This window comes from Vipera berus (assembly GCF_964194415.1).
Source record: "Vipera berus genome assembly, chromosome: Z".
Classification (NCBI taxonomy): Eukaryota; Metazoa; Chordata; class Lepidosauria; order Squamata; family Viperidae; genus Vipera; species Vipera berus.
The window spans coordinates 73,719,671-73,739,880 of NC_138205.1; the positions used below are offsets into that span (position 1 = coordinate 73,719,671).

The following is a 20,210-nucleotide window of genomic DNA, read 5'->3' on the forward strand; positions in this document are numbered from 1 at the left end:
TTTTGAACCAATCAGTGGTTCCGTGTCCAGTTCTCACTGTTGCTTCTTGACCCGCATATAGGTTTCTCAAGAGACAAATAAGATGGTCTGGTACTCCCATCTCTTTAAGAACTTGCCACAGTTTGTTATGATCCACACAATCAAAGGCTTTAGCATAGTCAATGAAGCAGAAGTAGATGTTTTTCTGGAACTCCCTAGCTTTCTCCATGATCCAGCGTATGTTGGCAATTTGATCTCTAGTTCCTCTGCCTCTTCGAAATCCTGCCTGCACTTCTGGTAGTTCTCGATCCACATACTGCTGAAGTCTAGCTTGTAGGATTTTAAGCATGACTTTACTAGCATGAGAAATGAGTGCAATGGTGCGATAGTTTGAACATTCTTTGGCACTGCCTTTCTTTGGAATTGGAATGTAAACTGATCTTTTCCAATCCTGTGGCCATTGTTGAGTTTTCCAAATTTGCTGGCAAATTGAGTGTAGCACTTTTACTGCATTGTCTTTTAAGATTTTGAATAGCTCAGCTGGAATACTGTCACTTCCACTAGCTTTGTTGTTGCTCAGCTTTTCTAAGGCCCACTTCACTTCACATTCTAGGATGTCTGGCTCGAGGTCAGTGACCACCTCATTGTGATTATCAGGGACGTTAAGCTCATTCTTGTATAGTTCTTCTGTGTAATTTTGCCACCTCTTCTTAATCTCTTCTGCCTCTGTTAGGTCCCTGCCATTTTGGTCCTTTATCATGCCCATTTTTGCATTAAACGTTCCCTTCATTTCTCCAATTTTCTTGAAAAGATCTCTGGTCCTCCCTATTCTATTATTTTCTTCTATTTCTTTGCACTGTTCATTTAAGAAGGCATTCTTATCTCTTCTAGCTATTCTCTGGAATTCTGCATTCAATTGGGTGTATCTTTCTTTTTCTCCCTTGCCTTTCGCTTCCCTCCTTTCCTCAGCTATTTGCAAAGCTTCCTCAGACAGCCATTTTGCTTTCTTGCATTTCTTTTTCTTTGGGATGGTTTTGGTTGCTACCTGTTGTACAATGTCGCGAACCTCTGTCCATAGTTCTTCAGGCACTCTGTCTATCAGATCTAATTCCTTAAATCTATTTGTCACCTCTACTGTATATTCAACAGGGATATGATTTAATTCATACCTGAGTGGCCTAGTGCTTTTCCCTACTTTCTTCAGTTTATATTCCAGGAGTAGTTTTGTTGTGATTGGATAGGGAAATAGGAGGAGGTCCACAAGATGTTTAAAGCACGGAATGTGGCTTTTAAATCTGGTGACATGCTGGCACTTAGAACAGCCAGAGCAAATCTGAAAAGTGCCATAAAAGGTGCAAAGCAAGCCCATTGCCAGAAAATTCAGAACTTTTTTCAGGACCCAACAAACACCAGGCAAATGTGGCAAGCGATCCAGGCCATAACGGATTACAAGGTGATTCCATCAAGATGCAAGGATGACACAGACTTCCTAAACAAACTGAATACATTTTTTTGGAAGATTTGAGGTATCAAATAGCACTCCTGCTAGGAAAGCTGTGCCCCATCCTGACGAGCACGCTTTGATGTCACCTCTGTCCAGAAGACACTGCAGAAAGTTAACATTCAGAAAGCAGCAGGCCCAGATAACATCCCTGGACGTGTCCTTAGGGAATGCGCAAATGAGCTGGCTTGTGTGCTCACAGATATTTTCAATCTCTCATTGTAGCAGGCAGTGGTCTCATTGTACTTTAAGATGGCCATCATCTTGCCAGTGCCAAAAAGTCCACAATTACAGGCCTCAGTGATTACCGTCGGGTTGCACTGATAGCCACCATTATGAAATTTTATTTATTTATTTATTTATTTGATTTATATACCGCCCTTCTCCCGAAGGACTCAGGGCGGTGTTCAGGGCAATAAAAATAAGAATACAGGATACAAGATTTAAAATTAAATGATTGTGCCTGATGCAATAAATTAGTTAAAAACAATGTTAAAATCCCAAACCCATCAGACCAGGCCGGCTTGTTCGAATAGATAAATTTTTAGATCACGCCGGAAGGAGCGAAGGTCGGGGGCCATCCGGAGTTCAGCCGGTAAGCAGTTCCAAAGGACTGGCACGCCCACCGAGAATGCCCTCCCCCTGGGGGTCACCAGTCGACATTCTCTGACCGGTGGTACCCTAAGGAGGCCCTTTCTGTGGGAGCGCACTGGACAGAGGGAAGTTGACGCCGGCAGCAGAAATGCTTTGAGAAGCTGATAAAAGACATTATCGTATCCAGCCTCTCACCAGCATTTGACCCGCTCTGTTCTCCATCTGAGCTTGAAGTACTTAGAGGAAAGAAATACATGCATTTGTTGTTTGTCGACTTCAGTGTTTAATACAATCATTCCCCAGCATCTAGTAGACAAACGGCCTTTTAGGCTTAAACACTTTTTTCTGCATCTGGATTCTTGATTTTCTTACCAATAGGCCCCAATATGTGCGAGTTGGAACAAATACCTCTAATACCATTTTCCTGAGCACAGGTTCTCCTCAGGGCTGCGTCGTAAGTCTTCTGCTGTTCACCCTGTTGACCCATGACTTGTGCTAGGTTTGCCACCAATCATATTGTGAAGTTTGCAGATGATACAACAGTAGTGGGCCTTATTCATGATGACAAGGTGGAGGCTTGCCACATGGAGGTTGAGGGGTTGGTGAACTGGTGTAAGGAAAACAGCCTAGTTTTAAATACCGGAAAAACCAAAGAGATCATTGTTGATTTCAGAAAAGGCAGGCACAGCCACACTTCTCTGTGCATAAATGATTCACCTGTGGAGATAGTTACCAGCATCAAATTCTTGGGTGTGCAGCTAATAAGTAGAATGGCTTGGTCGCTCAACAGTGAGAAACTGGTGAAGTGGGCACAGCAGCACCTGCATTTTCTGCGTTGCATGAGAAAAGCACATCTTCCTTCCCCTGACCTGACCACTTTCTACAGGGGGATGATCGAGAGCTTCCTGTCATACAGCATCACAGTCTGGTTTGGAAGCATCACTGCTTCAGACAGGAAGGCGGTGCAGAGAATGGTGAGGATGGCCGAAAAGATCATTGGCAGTTTTCTCCCCTCCATCCAGGACATAGCATAGAAGTGTTGCTTGAGAAGAAGGGTCCGTAAGATTGTCTGGGACACTACTCATCCTCTTCACGACCTGTTTTCCTTGTTACCTTCTGGGAGGAGGCTTTGTGGTATCCGCAGCAGAACATCCAGATTCGCCATAGTTTCATTCCATATAGCATTAACCTTGTGAACTCTCAAGCTTCCTCCTTCCGTTATATATTCAAGATGGATAGTATTTAATATTTATTTGTTATGTATATGTAGGGGTGTGGGTCTATACCAGGGTGTGGGTCTATAGCAGTAGGCTCAGGAATTCTGGAAGTTGAAGTCCACAAGTCATAAAGGAGCCAAGGTTGCATACCCCTGGTCTATACATATGTGTATATAGTATGGTTAGGTGTCTGTCATGTATGTTCCACTTTGAGAGCGGGCAACTAAATTTCATTTTTGATATGGGCCGTTGTGCCCACAGTAAAAAAATGACAATAAAAGTTATCATTAATGGCATATTGTTGCCTAATATCCTCCCATACCACATAGCCTATCCCACTTAGGAGAGACTTCTCAATTTTCAGTGTTGCCTGAGGAAGAATGGAAAGCTGGAAGAATTTTAATGGGAGGAAAACTCCAAAAGGTCTTCTTTTGTATTCTATTTAAATGTAAGCTAAATCTCCCTAACTTTTTGCAGTAAGTATATTTCATCCTACTGAAAAAAGAATGTTATTAGTGTTAACAAAATTTGAACACTACATATAACTCTGTTTTAGTATTACTGAGAAAAGAACTAGACTCAGCATAAGGAAGCAAAAAGTTTAGAAAAGTTTCTAAATATAATTGTTTTTGCAAGGACAATTTTTTAAAATATATTTTATAAATTCTATAGACATTACATTAATGATACTTATTTTCTTTTTATATAGATGCTCTGAGAGAAACGGGATTCTTTATTGCAAGAACAGATAGCAAAATATGGCTTACACTTATAATGGGTGAGAATTTTATAGTTCTTATTTTCTTACAGGGTCTTGCAAAATTCAATACAAATGACTAAATTTACTCCCAAGTAAGACAATATAAGGATACAAGATGAGATTCTGATGTTGATATCGTGTTGGTTCCACAGATGTAATGCAAGTAGATTACTTGAATATATAAAATTAAGGATACTTCTTATAAAAATTGTAAAATAATATTTTCACATGGTAGCTGAATCGGACTCTTGCAGAAAAGTATGCGTTTTATGACATTTTATTCTTGTTAAGGAGTGTAATATACGACAAAATGAACAGTTTTTCAAGTGATATAAAATACATATTTCATTAATAAACTATATATTTTCATTTATATTAAAGGCAATAGCTTAAGGGTGATGGTGATTGGTGTTAACTTTAAATTTTTTAGTTATAGATCCAGAAATTATATCTTTGAAATTTTCTATAGTTGTATTACAAAGATATATCCAAACTACAAGAGTATGTCTGCAGTATTCTCATGGACTTTATATATATATTTGAGTCTATCCTGCCTTCTCTTTTTTTTTTTTTTGCTCCTATGACATAGTAGAAACTGCATGAATACTCTTGTGTGTCTTTTTTTAAAATATATAAAATTGGCTTCATGAGAAGTTAGAAATTTGTTAGATATGCCCTAAATATCTGTAATACTTTTAAACAGATGATATATGAAAGAAATAATGCAGATATTTATTTTATGTGTTTCATTCTAACTTGCAAAGTTATATATCTGAAATTAAAACAGTGTAAGAATGCTTGTTTGAATATTCTACAGAAAACATAGAATGTTTTGTGCAGAGAAATTTTGAGTAAGCTTTTAGAGGTATTACATATATAGCCCTTAAGGATTGGGGTTACATTTTAAAAATTAATTTAAAAACAATTAAGGTGGTATGTTTTGTTTTATTTTTCTTAACAGCTGCTGTTGCAGGAATCCTTCATTGGTAAGTTTATGTTCTGCAAACAAAAATGCTTTATCAATGTCTAATTACAGTAGCATTATCTCTATAAGTTATGTCTTAAGTCTCTTAGGTTGGCACACAGTGGTAGGCCAGAGGTTATAAAGCAGTGATGGATGGTGCCTTCCCCTCCTTTTCCTTCAGCCTGTCCTTGGGTTAGATGCCAATTGGGATTAGAATTGCTGTTTCTAAGTGATGCGATCATAAAGCATGACCACATTGCTTAGTGACAGCAGTCCCAGTTGCCATCACAACACCAGGATGTGCAGGTCATTAAATAGGAACGGGTGGGAGTGCCAGATAAGGGCATGGGGGGGCATGTGGGTGCTATGGGTGAGCACTAGGGAGTATGAGTTGGTCTGCAAAGGCCGCAGACATGTTAGAATGCAGATGGGCAAGGGGCTACTATGAAATAGGAGATAGTGGACTCCTTGGGAGAAAAAGCAGGAGTTTTCTTACTGGGACAATTTGTAACCTTCCCTACCATCTTTCCCAATGACTTTGTTTGTGGAAAGCTGCCAGTGGCATTCATATAACCCAGCTCACTGTGATGTTATAATTGTGAACTGGGCACTGAGCATCTAGATAGTGGTTATATGATGAGCTACAACATCAGAAACTTATAGGACTGGTCATAAGTTCATTCTCCCCCTCACCAATCATATTTACTTAGTTTTCTCTTTCTCATAGTGTGCAAGGACAGGGCAAAATATCCTTCCTAATGAATTTAGATCTTACTGAGTTGTCACTGGGAAAAACTAGTGCCACTCCACAGAGAGAACAATTATGTCCAACTTTTTGGGGAGGTCACTACTGGCTCTATGCTGCATGTGACCAAAGGTTGTACTCAGCCTTCAAGTAGCCTGTGAGTGATTTAGGCCAGAGTTGGTATGTTCTTAGTTTTTCTCTGTATTTTTGAACTAATTTGTATAATAGGCTTCCTGTCTTTACTTCTTATTTTTTAAATTGCATTCACATTTTCTCTCTTAGGATTCACTTTTTATGAAGCCCAGGGAGCCAGACTGTTCCCTAATAAATTTATAGGCAGGAATCTATCACAGATCCTATCTGTGATGTCTTTTCAATACTTCCTCTTATATTATTTATGAACTCCATTGCTTCATTAGAAGTATAAAGTATACATGTTCTTCTAATTAGCCAAAAATTCTAGTTGCTGTGGAAATGAGGAACAAATCCTTTTTTAAACAAAGACTAGCAGGACTTTCAGTCCATTTTACTGTATAATTTCTCTATACTCTTTTTTAAAAAATAGTAGTTCAGCCATAATAAACAATAATAAATATGGTTTGGTCTCCTTAGTATAACATTAATCCATTGTTGTATTAGTGCTATTTTCCGGAAGATATTAGAAGGAAGACATTTAGTTTTCAAATGGATTGTTAAACATGCAAATTTAAGAATATGAGGTTCTCTAGTCAAAAGGCTGTTAACTTTCTGCATATCTATATTTGAAGAAGTAAACTATTTCATGGTGAGATGAAGGCTTTCTAATTTAACTTATGTCTTTGTTGTTGCTATTTTAATAACTAACATAATGCTCAATTATATTTTAATTTAGAAGGCTCTACTCAGAGATACTTTCTAAAGTCAAATATATTTCATTTAATACAGCAATCTCCATGTTGATTAGAACTTTTTTCATGTGTTAAACATTTGAAGTACATCTACAAACAGTATAGAAGTAATGAATTCATTCCTTATATGGCTTTGAATATCAAGTACATTTCATGTTTATTTTCTTAGAAGGGACTGGTTTATGTAGAGCGTATGAGGCATTATAGTACACCTAAGTTGTAAAAATATGTGCAAATGATTATAATGAAGGTGAGTAGACTCACTAGAAAGAAGTAGAATGCTCTACCTCTCCATGGCAGGATTCGGCATTTTTGTGATTAGGTTTTATCCAGGAATCTCTTTACCCAAGTGATTCCTGGAGGAGAGATGGAACATCTTCCAACAACTCAATTTAGGATCATGTGGAAGAGAGATGTGACAATTCTCAAGAATAAAACTCAGGCTAGTATTTTTTTTGCAGACTGGTAAACTTTGCAGGTTTATTTACAAGGATACTGTAATGAATTTACTCTTCTGATTTATTGGCAAATATGTATAATTTTAACAGGTATCACTTAACAACTCTTTTTGAAAATGATCGTCACTTTTCTCATCTTTCAACTCTGGAACGGGAAATGGCATTTCGAACTGAAATGGTTAGAACATAATTTTAAGTGATATTACTTTTAAACATATTCTAAAATAAGGATATCAAATAATACATTATTTTTTAATTTTTAAATGCAAACTACCATGTATTCTTGAATCAAAAAGGTACTGTAGTTGTTTAGATGATTTAGAAATATTTTTGTTCTTAATAGTTTAATATTTATGTGGTATTTGCAGTTTCACCAATTACTTGTCACAATTTATTTTACTGATGTTGGAAAATTTTCAGATACATGCAGCTTCTTTAGATTATCTCGTTACTAAACTAATTTGCCCTCTAGAGTCATTAGAGTTGGGCAGCCTATAAATTACATAAGTAAATTGTTTCAGTAAATATGATGTATTGTTTAAGGTATCAGGCTACCAAGCAGGAGCCCGTGAATTCTAGTACTGTCTTAGGCACAAAGCCAGTTTGGTGATCTTAGACCAGTCATTTTCTCTGCCGTAAGAAGGAGGCAATATGAAACCACTACTGAAAAAAATTGCCAAGAAAAGTGCAGGGATTTATCAAGGCAGTCTCTGAGAATTAGTCATAATTGGATAGAAGAAAAATATAGCTATAAGACAGAGATCTCCAGTTTTTCTGGCACCAGGGACTGTTTCTTGGAAATGCAATCTTTCTATGAACTGGGGATAGGGGATGGTTTCACATGCAACCTAGACCCTGGCATGCACAGATGAAGCTTCGTTCGCTCATTCACGCTTGTATGCCCTAGTTGGGGACCCCTACTATGAGATATATTTATCTTTTCAATAAAATATATTTTAAATAATTTTAGTTATGCTTGGAATAAAATGTATGGAATTTAAATTAGTAATGGATAAATATGGATTCAGTTATTTTTAATTTATTCTATGTTAATGATTTGGACTGCTTGGGAGATTAAGAAGAATTTAGAACCTTATAATAGTAGTACAAGCCAGCTAGGAATATATTGATTGATTGATTCTTTAGATTTATATCCTGCCTTTCTTCTATGATTTCAAGTACAGGTAGTCCTCAACTTATGACCACAATTGAGCCCAAATTTTCTATTGCTAAATGACACAGTTGTGTTCAGTTAGTAACAGGTTGTTAAGTGAATATAGCTTCCCCATTGATTTTGCTTATCAGAAGGTCACAAAATCTGATCTCATGACCATGGGACACTGCAACCATCATAAATAGAGTCAGTTGCCAAGCCTCTTAATTTTGATCCTGTGACAATGGGATGCTGTAGTGGTTGTAAGTGTGAAAAATGGTCATAAGTCACTTTTTTCAGAGCCATTGTAACTTCATATATGGTCACCAAATGAATTATTGTAAGTTGGGTACTATCTGTAGTTTATGTAGCACTTTTTCTTACTTATTTATATCCCATGTTTATAAATAATGTAAGTTGTGAAAATATCTAATACTCCTTCTTCCTCCTATTTTATCCAAAATAACATCAAAGTCTCCCAACTGACTTTCATACCTAAGGATGGACTAGAATAAACAGTCTTCTGTTGCCTTAACCACTAAAGCAAATTTTGCTATATTCTATAGCAATACCTGATGACTGGTGTCAGTGACTGAGTATATACTTGTACTTGGATTTTGCCAGACCTAGTTCAACACCTTAATTAAGCAAGTGTTGATATGTTACAGATAACTTGCAATATTTGTTTTAATCTTGTTTTATTCTAATTTTGATCTAGAAATAGAAAGTTAATTTCATTGATATTACTGTATTTATTGCTATAGCAAATTATATAAATTCAAATATACAAATATGAAGCAAATTATACATTTAAATATTAAATATAAATATTTAAATATTGTTATCTAAATATATTCACTTTAGGGTCTATACTATTCCTACTTCAAGACTATAATTGAAGCACCATCATTTTACAGTGGAGTTTGGATGATTATGAATGATAATCTAACTGAATATCCTCTTGTAATAAACACATTGAAAAGATTTAATCTCTATCCAGAGGTAAGCCAAATGATGATGATGATGATGATGATGATGATGCAGTGAAAAAGATGAAACTTTGGATCATCTTATCAGTGGCTGTAGCAAAATTTCTCAGACTGATTATCTACAACATCATGATCGAGTTGCCAAAATCAGAGGTTTAGGTTCAAATGCAGCAAAAATTAGTGGGAACACCAAATTGACAAACTTTTTTTTTAATCCCATTTATATCCCGCCCTTCTCCGAAGACTCAGGGCGGCTTACAATCTAAAGCACAAATCAATGTACTTAGCAATAGCCTATGTATATGCCTGCTTATTAGGGCTTTCGCCCCCCCCAAGCGGCATTATTACAAAGTCAGCTTATTGCCCCCAACAATCTGGGTCCTCATTTTACCTACCTCGGAAGGATGGAAGGCTGAGTCAACCTTGAGCCTGGTGGGACTTGAACCTGCACTAATTGCAGGCAGCTGGTGTTACTTAAGGAGGCATTATTTTATTTTATTTATTTATTTGTTTTTATATACCGCCCTTCTCCCGAGGGACTCGGGGCGGTGTACAGAGTAAGGTAGGTATACAGTTAAACAATAATAAAAGACAATAGTAAAAAACAAATGAAATCCCAAGAGCTATCAGGCCAGGCCGGACTGCTGGAACAGGTAAGTTTTTAAGTCGCGCCGGAAGGTGCGCAGGTCGGGGGCCATCCGGATTTCGGTAGGCAAGCAGTTCCAGAGGGTTGGCGCACCCACTGAGAATGCCCTCCCCCTGGGGGCCACCAGCCGGCATTCTTTGAGCGGTGGCACCCTGAGGAGGCCCTCTGTGGGAGCGCACAGGACGGAGGGGTGTTGACGTTGGCAGAAGGTGCTCCCGTAGGTAATCCGGACCCATGCTATGTAGGGCTTTGTATGTCATTGTTAGCACCTTGAATTTCACTCGGAAGGCAACCGGAAGCCAGTGCAGCTCACAGAGGAGAGGTGTGATATGGGAGTATCGAGAGGCCCCCAAAAGTGTTCGTGCAGCTGCACTCTGCACCAGTTGAAGCTTCCGAGTGACTCTCAAGGGCAGCCCCATGTAGAGAGCGTTACAGTAATCAAGGCGGGAAGTCACAAGTGCATGGGTGACTGTACGTAAGGCATCCAGGTCCAGATACGGTTGTAGTTGGCGCACCAGTCGAACCCGAGTGAAGGCCCCTTTGGCCACAGCTCCTATGTGATCTTCCAAGGATAGCTGTGAGTCCAGGAGGACACCCAGGTTGTGGGCCCTATCAACAGGGGGTAATAACTCATCCCCGATGTTAAGGGATGGAACGTTCTGAGTATCCTGGCATGCCGGTATGTACAGCCATTCAGTCTTGTCCGGGTTGAGTTGAAGCCCACTGCTTTACCAAGGCTCTTGAAAATAGAATAGAATAGAGCTGGAAGGGACTTTGGAGGTCTTCTAGTCCAGCCCCCTGCTCAAGCAGGAGAAACTATACCATCTCAGACAATTGACTGTCTAGGCTCTTCTTAAAAATCTCCAGTGATGGAGCTCCCACAATTTCTGGAGGCAAGCTGTTCCACTGGCTAATTGTCCTCACTGTCAGGAAGTTTCTCCTTAATTCCAGGTTGTTTCTCTGATCAGTTTCCAATCATTGTTTCTTGTCGTGCTCTCTGGCGCTTTGGAAAATAACATGATCCCCTCTTCTTTGTGGCAACCCCTCAAATACTGGAACTCTGCTATCATGTCTCCCCTATTTCTTCTTTTCTTTAGACTAGCCAAACCCAAGTCCTGTAGCCATTCTTCGTATGTTTTGTCTCCAGGCCTTTGATCATCTTAATTGCTCTTCTCTGAATTTTTTCCAATCTCTCAACATCTTTTTTGTGATATGGTGACCAAAATTGGCTACAATATTCCAGTGGTCTTACTAGGGTTTTATAAAGTGCTACTAATACTTTGTGTGATCTTGATTCTATGCCTCTCTTTATACAACACAGGATTGTATTAGCTTTTTTTGGCTGCTGCTGTACACTGCTGGTTCATAGTCAAGTGATCGTCCACTACGACTCCAAAGTCCCTCTCACAGTTGCTGTTTTTAAGCCAGGTCTCGCCTAATCTGTACTTGTAGTTTTATTTTATTTTTATTTATTTTATTTTAATTCCATTTATATCCCGCCCTTCTCCGAAGACTCAGGGTGGCTTACAAGCTTAGCAGTAGCCTTCATTCTATGTATATGCCTGCTTATTAGGGCTTTCACACACACACCCAGCGGCATTATTACAAAGTCAGCTTAATTGCCCCCAACAATCTGGGTCCTCATTTTACCTACCTCGGAAGGATGGAAGGCTGAGTCAGATGCGAACCTGCACTAATTGCAGGCAGCTGGTGTTACTTAAGGAGGCATTAGCCCACTGCTCCACCACGGCTCAGTTTTGATTTTTCCTGTCTAAATGTATAACTTTGCTTTTCTCCACATTGAAACTCATTTTGTTGGATAGGACCCATTGTTCAAGTTTGTTAAGATCTTTTTGAATCCTGAGTTTGTCTTCTGGGGTGTTGGATACTCCTGCCAGTTTAGTGTCATCTGCAAATTTGATGAGTTCCCCTTCAATTCCCTCATCTAAGTCATTGATGAAGATATTGAAGAGTACTGGGCCTAAGACAGAACCTTGTGGTACCCCACTGCTTACTTCTCTCCATGTGGATGTGGTGCTATTGAGGACTATTCGTTGAGTATGGTTTGCCAGCCAGCTAGAGATCCATCTGGTGTGATGTTGTCTATTCCATCTTTTTCTAGCTTACCAAGCAATAGATTGTGGTCTACTTTATCAAATGGCTTACTGAAATCTAAGTATACTACATCCATAGCATTTTGCTGGTTTACTATAGTCACTTTATCAAAGAATGAATTAAGATTGGTTTGGCATGATCTATTTTTAAGAAACCCGTGCTGGCTACTAGTTATAACTTTGTTTGCTCCTAGTTGTTCGCAGATCTGTTTTTTAAATATCTTTTCTAGGATCTTTCCAGGTATTGACGTTAAATTGATTGATTTGTAGTTTCCTGGGTCCGTTTCCCCCCCCCTTTCTTGTAGAGGGGAACCACATCAGCCCTTTTCCAATCCTCAGGTATTTCCCTGGTGCTCCTGGTCCTGGTGATTTATATTTGTCAAGGTCGGATAGGTGTTCTCTTACTATTTTCCTGCTTATTTTAATTTTTGTTTCTAGTTTGTCTTTTGCAGTGGTTTTTTTGGGGGTATGTTGGGGTGTAGTTTCTTTTTGTGTGAAGAATGATGCAAAGAATGCGTTAAGCAGCTTTGCTTTTTCCCTGTTGCCTGTTATTTCCTTGCCATCCTCTCTCTTTAGTGGACCTACAGTTTCCTTGACTTTTTTCTTGTTGTTAATATGTTGGAAGGAACTTTTTATTATTATTTTTGATTTTTGTTTCAAGTCAATGAGCAAGTCAGGATCCTGTGGGACTTTTGGATTTAAACAGACACATCTGACCCACAACATGCATGACATCACTATTGTGGAAAAGAAAAAAGTCTGGTTCACTGATATTGCAATACCAGGTGATGCACAAATTGAAGACAAGTTATTAGAAAAAAATAAGATATTATGATTTACAAATTGAAGTTGAGTGATTATGGAGGAAGAAATCAATGGTTGTACCAATAGTAACAGGAGCCCTTGGAGCAATAGCCAAAGGGCTCCTAGATGCATGGAAATGTTGAACTTATTAGACCTGAATATCCTGACTTTGCAAAAACCCACCATACTTGTAACTGCCTATATACTCAGATGCTGCCTTAATAGCTCTTAGGCCCTTGATTAGGACTTGAACTGTTAAGTTTTTATCAGTTCTACATTGTCAATCGAATTGAAGATTAAATCAATAATAATAATAACAACAACAACTGAATTGTGCTTACTGCTGAAATGCACTGAGGAGTTTAGCAGAAACATTGGCATGCAAGTTGGCATTGACAAATATGCAACAATTGTTAAGGCAGGAAAAAATGTTGAAGATAATGGATTCTATCTTGATAATGAAGAGTTGATAAAAGCAATAACATTAGAAGAAGGTTATAAGTACTTAGAACTTTTGGAAGCTTCTGACCTGCTGCACAACCAAATCAAGGAAGCCATTTCAACAACATACATAAAGCGAGTCCAGAAAATCTTGAGATCAAAGCTGAGTAGAGGAAATATCATAAAGGCAGTTAACACCTGGGCAGTGCCTGTAGTACAATACTCAGCTGGAATAATTGATTGGATTTAGCTAGAACTTGATAACTTGGACCAAAAAACAAGAAAATTAATGACTGTGAACCATGTCTGTACCCAAAAAGTTATATTGATCTATTATATTTGCCAAGATCTCAGGGTGGCAGAGGACTCTTACAGGTGAAACAAACTGTGGAAGAGGAAAACACAGCTTAAATGACTACATAAAAAAAGCAAAAAAGCCACTGCTGAAGTAGGTAAACAAGGGAAACCTCTTGAAAACAAATTGAAAGCAGAATATCGAAAGTAAACAATTGAGCATTGAGTTTCTAACTGGAAAAAGAAGCCTATGTACAGTCAATACCTGAAGGACATTGAAAGAAAAGTAGATACGAAGCTGACATGGAGCTGTTTGAGATATGGGTGCTGACGAAAGAAACTGAAGGCTTCATTTGGCTGCCCAAGAACAAGCCTTGCAGACCAATTCCATGAAAGTAAAAACAACAGCATATCAACATGTCACCAACAACAGCAAATGTTGCTTATGCACTGAGAAAGATGAAACAGAGGATCACCTTATCAGTGGCTATAGCAATATTTCACAGACTTATTATTTGCAGTGTCATGATGGAGTTGCCAAAATGATAGATTGGAAGCTTTGTCAGAAATGCAGCAAAAATTACTGCAAACACTAAATTGACAAAGTTCTTGTAAATGAGCAAGTCAAGATCCTGTGGGACTTTTGGATCCAAACAGCCAGACCTCTGGCCCACAACACACCTGACATCACTATTGTGGAAAAGAAAAAAATCTGGTTCATTGATATTGTAATACTAGGTGATGCAGGAATTGAAGAGAAACAGCTAGAAAAAAATAACAAAATATTGTGATTTACAAATTGAAGTTAAGTGATTGTAAAGGGAGAAACCAATGGTTGTACCAATAGTAATAGGAGCCCTTGGAGCAATATCCAAAGGGCTGCCTAGATACATGGAAACTTTGAACTTATTAGACCTGAATATCCTGACTTTGCAAAAAAAAAACCATCCTGCATAGAACTGCCTATATACTCAGATGCTACCTTAACAGCTCTTGGGTCCTTGGTTAGGACTTGAATTGTTTTTAGCACTCCCAGACTGTGAATTGAATTAAAGATTAACCATAATAATAATAGCAATAAAACAACCATAATTTCAACATAGAATTACAGGTAGTTTTTAAAAAGTATATTTTGTCAGTATCTTGGACTTTTAAATTGGAAGTGAATATGCAGATAATCCCCAATGTACAACCATTTGTTTAGTGACTGTTCAAAGTTATGATGGCACTGCAAAAAAAAGACTTCTGACTATTGCAACATTCCCACAAGAATGTGATCAAAATTTGGGCACTCGGCAACTAGCATGTATTTATGATGATTGCAGTGTCCCAGGGTCATGTGATGTGCCATTTGTGATCTTCCCCCATGGGTTCAGACAACCAGAGTCTATGGGAGAAGCTGGACCTGTTTAACAACAGCATAGTTCACTTAACAAACATGGCAAAAAAGTTATAAAATTGCATGTAACTTACTAACAATTGCCTTGTTTACCAACATAATTCTTATCTTAAAAATGTTAATTTGATCAATTTTATTTTGGTCACAAGTCTAAGACTACGTATATTATAAATATAAAATCTCAGCTTCACATGATGAATGTGCAGAAAAGAAAAAAAATTCTGTGAAAAATATCTATTAATAAAATTTCAGTCTTGGTATAAATTCATGCTTCCTTGTAGAATTACTTTATTGTCTTCATCTAGTTTATTGTTAAACACCTTGAAAGTTTGCAAGTGTGTATTTATATTTTTAATAGCATGCTTGTATAATGTCAGTTTCCATTTTATAAAAAATACACTAAAACTTAAAATGAAGTTTCAGAGAGAAAGAAAAAGGATCTTAAAACAGTCAGATATAGCCATAGATAAATTTCTTTTAACTGCTGAGATAAACAATGTTCTTTTGAAATTATAATCCTATTTTCTGCACAGGTTGTATTAGCCAGCTGGTACCGCATATATACAGGGATAATGAATTCTTTCGGCATTCAGACACAAAAGTGTTGGACTGTGAATAGAGGGGAAGGTCTGAGTCCTGTTGAAAGCTGTGAAGGCAAGTGTTCCTTATTTATTCATTATGAACATTGCACAAAATGGAGTGTGAAATAATATTAAAATTCCTTTTTGAAAGGTTACTAAGAATTTGTGGTTATCCATGGTCTAATTAAATATTTAATCAATTATTTGAATAATTTGTGCATATTGCAGAAATCTTAATATGGGAATCTTATTTTCAGAAAGGATAATACTTAATAGTAGCTTGTTAAAAGAAAATAAAGAAATTGACAGATGTAGGTATATAAATAATTTAGAAACCTGAAATTGTAAAAATGCAACATGTGTGACCAAAAAGTGAAATAAATATATTTGATTCCAAGCAGCATCACCCTAATACTTGGGTCAATGGGCAGTCCTCCTTAGGTCTAGCTAGGCTGTTTCCTATTTGACCTTTCATTTTTAAAAAAAGTATAGTATTCTAATTTTAAATAAAATCAAATGGAAGCAAAATGCTAGTCATTCAACATTATTTTTGTTTATAAGAATGTCTTGGTTCTACATAAGTTTTCATTGCAAATAGAAATAATGGATAGTCATCTTAGAAAATGTAAGTACTTCTGTGGGAGGTAATCAGAAAAACTCAGAGCTGAGGACTAGATTAGAAAATTAACGATAAAATCAGAAAACAGCAAGGGGAAACCATTTCCGTATTGTCAAGAATAATGTACATATCCATTAAATCAGCATAAATTCAGCTCAAAAAAAGGCTGCCTATAAACTGACAGTAGATTATATCCAGCAGCATCCTGGAGGTAAAATGATAGATACGGCATTGTAATCCAAGTTCTTCTTTCATGTACCGGTAATTGCAATTTAGGTGCTTGACAACTTTCTAGTACTTACAATTGTTGCAGTGCCTTTTGATCACATAATCGTGATTTACATCTTTCCACTTAGCTTCTGACAAGCAAAGTGAATTGGGGAATTGACTTTGTTTGTCATTTAATAACCATGGTGATTTGCTTAATGGACATAGTGATTTGCTTAACAACCATGGTAAAAATGGTAGTTAAATCCTGTCCAGAAATATGACTTGCTTTCTGGCCAGATTACTTAGCAACCGAAATTCCACCCCAATTGTGGCCATAAGTCAATGAGTACCTATAGATATAGAGACCTATGTTAAGAAGTGACAGTGCAAAAAAATAAACTAATAAACCCACAACTGTTTTGTTTATAGGCTACATCATATTTTTATTGGGAAAAGTAACTATTTTAGATACCTGGGAAGGTAGGAAGAGGGCTCAAATAGATAACGCAATACTGATATTATGGACAGGGCTGTAGTTATTTTAATATGACCTAAGCCACCTTTAAGAAGCAGAGTATGTGCTTGTCACTGAACATTACCTTATAAATGCATTTTGAAATGGAGCTCTGGAAGGAGGTTAGTGCAATTATTCCTTTCCATAAATAGTGGAGTCTAAATTCATGAAGAATTTAAGATCCTCAAACATGTTCCTCCTCTTTACAGATGAAAGTGGTTTAGCATTGTGCCGAAACCCATAAAGTGTACAGCTGGAGGTATGAAACCTCCTATCCCAGGGGTGTCAAACTGCTGGCCCGCGGGCTGGATGTGTCATCCGGAAGTCACGCCCACCCCATTGCCGGCAATGGCAAAACAGTCCCAATACATCTCGCAATGTCATGTGACATTGCGAGTTTGACATGTCTGTCCTATCCCCAAAACTGTCAGCATCTTCACAACTTGACCACATTTGTTAATGGTGTGGTAGTTACCACTGTGATCATGATCTCCCATCCTCTAATAAAGCACATCCCATCTATTTTACTTTAGAACAGGGGTCTTCAAACTTGGACCTTTTAGGACTTGTGGACTTAAACTCCCAGAATTCTGGGAGTTGAAGTCCACAAGTCATAAAAGGGCCAAGTTTGAAGACCACTGCTTTAGAAGCTTACAAAAGCACTTACAATGTTCCAGGCAGACCACAAGATGGTGCTGGTCTGCTAACAATAAACTTGAGATGGCTTCCAAATTATTTTATAGATCACAAAAAGTTAATAAAGAAAAAAAATGTGGATGTAGCCTGAAATGAAAAAAGTCTAGGATTTTACAGAATGAGAACAAGAATTAGAAAAGGTTGATTAAAAAACAACAACACACAAACAAAATCAATACCGTAATCTAATGCAGTTTCCTAGCTAAACTTTTACTTATCCCCATAAAAATAAGTTTTTTCTGAAGGAAAAGTAGTTATTTAGTCTTTTTGTAGGTTCCTGGAAACTCCATGCTTAACTTAGACACTTTTTAGAGGATGATATATCTCTTTTATCCCAGCCCTAGTTCATAGGTTTTTTTTCTTAATTATCTCTTCAAATTTTCTACAGTTTTTTATGAGGTGCTGAAATAGCCAAATATATTTTCATTGTTCTTATTTATTTATATTTTACTATAGAAGAATCTGTCCTACCAATTAACTAATCCCTCATGTTCTAGTTGAAGTGACATTTCCTCCCTTACTTGCTTTTCGAACATCATCTTCCTCTAAAAAGAGAGACATTTGTTTTTCCTTATTTTCTGTCATCATTATATAGAATTACTCATAGTTCTTGACTTACAGCCATTCATTTAGTGACTGAAGTTACAATGGCATTTAAAAAAATGACTTACAATTCTCCTTGTGACATATAGGTGTCACAACCCTCCCAAATTTGGTCAGATTTGGAAATTTGGCAATCAACTTTTATTTATGAAAATTGCAGCACTTGGGTCCACTTAACAACTGCCTTGCTTAGCAACAGAAATTGTAGTCTCAGTTATGGTCATAAGTTGAGGATTATCTGTAATTAACAATGAATACTTTCATACATGAGAAAGCTGTTCCAAGATAGAGAAATGCTGGGGAAAATGCATTGGCAGCAAAAGAAAGAGAAGAAAGGCACTAACACAATTGGAATAAAGGATGAGTAGGCTACATTTTAATTTAAACATAATGACAAAAACAAAAGGAAGGATAGAAGTGGAAAGAAAGAGACAATGAAAAACAGTCTTCTACCCAATGAATTCAGTCTACAATTCATCTGGCCAAAATCTAGAAAACTAAGAGGCTCAAGATTTTGGTGTGTTGAGATCATAATGAGGACCCAGATTGTTGGGGGCAATTAAGCTGACTTTGTAATAATGCCGCTGGGGTGTGTGTGAAAGCCCTAATAAGCAGGCATATACATAGAATGAAGGCTACTGCTAAGCTTGTAAGCCACCCTGAGTCTTCGAAGAAGGGCGGGATATAAATGGAATTTAAATAAATAAATAAATGAATGAATAAATAAATAAATAAATAAATAAATAAATAATGCACTCAGATTTGGTGGAGCCCACAAGCTGTACATGTTTTGTGCATGGAACAATGCACATTTTTCACTTCATACCTTTGTTAAGTTGTTTCATGAAGTTGCCTTGAAACCTATTAAATAGATAAGTTAAATAATGCAAATTTAAGCATAAACAGAATTTAGTTATATAATATATTAATATATGCAGAATTTTTGCACAGTTGAACAATTTAAAAATCAAAACAAAGTATTTTATCTGCATGTGAATTGCTATTTGATAGGATTAGGAGATCCTGCTTCTTTTTATGTGGCTATGATATTTCTTCTAAATGGATTGATGATGTCAGTTTTCTTCCTATATGGCACGTATCTAAGGTAAGATAACATAAAAAAGGTTTGTTTGCTAAATGGATAATTGTAATTATTCTGCATTTTGTTAAATATGCACTAAATGTAAATACATTGTTTCAGAATGCCATAATTCTTCAGTTTAATTTGTGTGGGACAGTTTGATGTCAGAGAATTGTGGGTCTAGGGCACAGGTCTGCAACCTGCGGCTCCAGAGCCGCATGCGGCTCTTTCAGCCATCTCCTGCGGCTCCCAGTCCTCTGCCATGTGCAGTCCAAAAATAAAAAGTGGGACTAAAAAAGTTCAACCAATCAATTCAAATATGCAGGGTAGGTGCATATCTCGCCTTGGCTCCACTCTTCAGTCAAACCCTGTTCTGCGCATGTGCGCATGTACGCACATGTGCACACATTTTTTGCGGCTCCCAGTTTTTCCTTTTGTGAGGGAACCGGTTCTGAGTGGCTCTTTCACTGTTTCAGGTTGCTGACCCCTGGTCTAGGGAATATGTTTTCACATACATATTGATTCATCCAGGAATCTCCAGCTGACAGGCTAAGGCAGAATGCTTGCTTTTAACATTTTTATATCTGTCTTTTTACTTCCAATGATTACAATGAGAAGAAAATGTATAATATCAATTCCAGTCTAGTGAGAGACGTGATCTAGAGCCATTCAGAAAAATGAATAAGAAAGCTAGGCCATAGAATTTATACTCTGGCCCTTCACACTCTTATTGTAATATCTTCCTTCAGCTGTATTTTTCTGTCTTCAGAGTTATTTGCTTTTACGCCTATCCCCACAGTCCTTGCACCTTCCACCCATAAAGGCATACCTTTGTTTTGTTAAAATTGGCTGTTACATAGGAGACTGTGGTTGTGGGGTTAGGGCTGTACAATGATCGGCATGCACTTCTGCTGATGTAGCAACACCTTTGTTTTTTCTCATCACACATAAGTGGCATATA

The 20,210-nt window shown here is 37.4% G+C and overlaps 1 protein-coding gene across 1 annotated transcript in view; it reads left to right on the forward strand.

The window, feature by feature from the left end:
- The window catches only part of DPY19L1 (dpy-19 like C-mannosyltransferase 1), a gene marked incomplete at its 5' end in the record, with an annotated part of 85,578 nt that overhangs the window by 7,270 nt on the left and 58,098 nt on the right, over positions 1-20,210 (forward strand). Inside the window, 6 exons of the mRNA XM_081344144.1 lie at positions 4,001-4,069; positions 5,013-5,037; positions 7,196-7,283; positions 9,123-9,260; positions 15,479-15,599; positions 19,180-19,273. Of these exons, the coding sequence (XP_081200270.1) occupies positions 4,001-4,069; positions 5,013-5,037; positions 7,196-7,283; positions 9,123-9,260; positions 15,479-15,599; positions 19,180-19,273 (535 nt within the window). The remainder of the gene's footprint in view (positions 1-4,000; positions 4,070-5,012; positions 5,038-7,195; positions 7,284-9,122; positions 9,261-15,478; positions 15,600-19,179; positions 19,274-20,210) is intronic.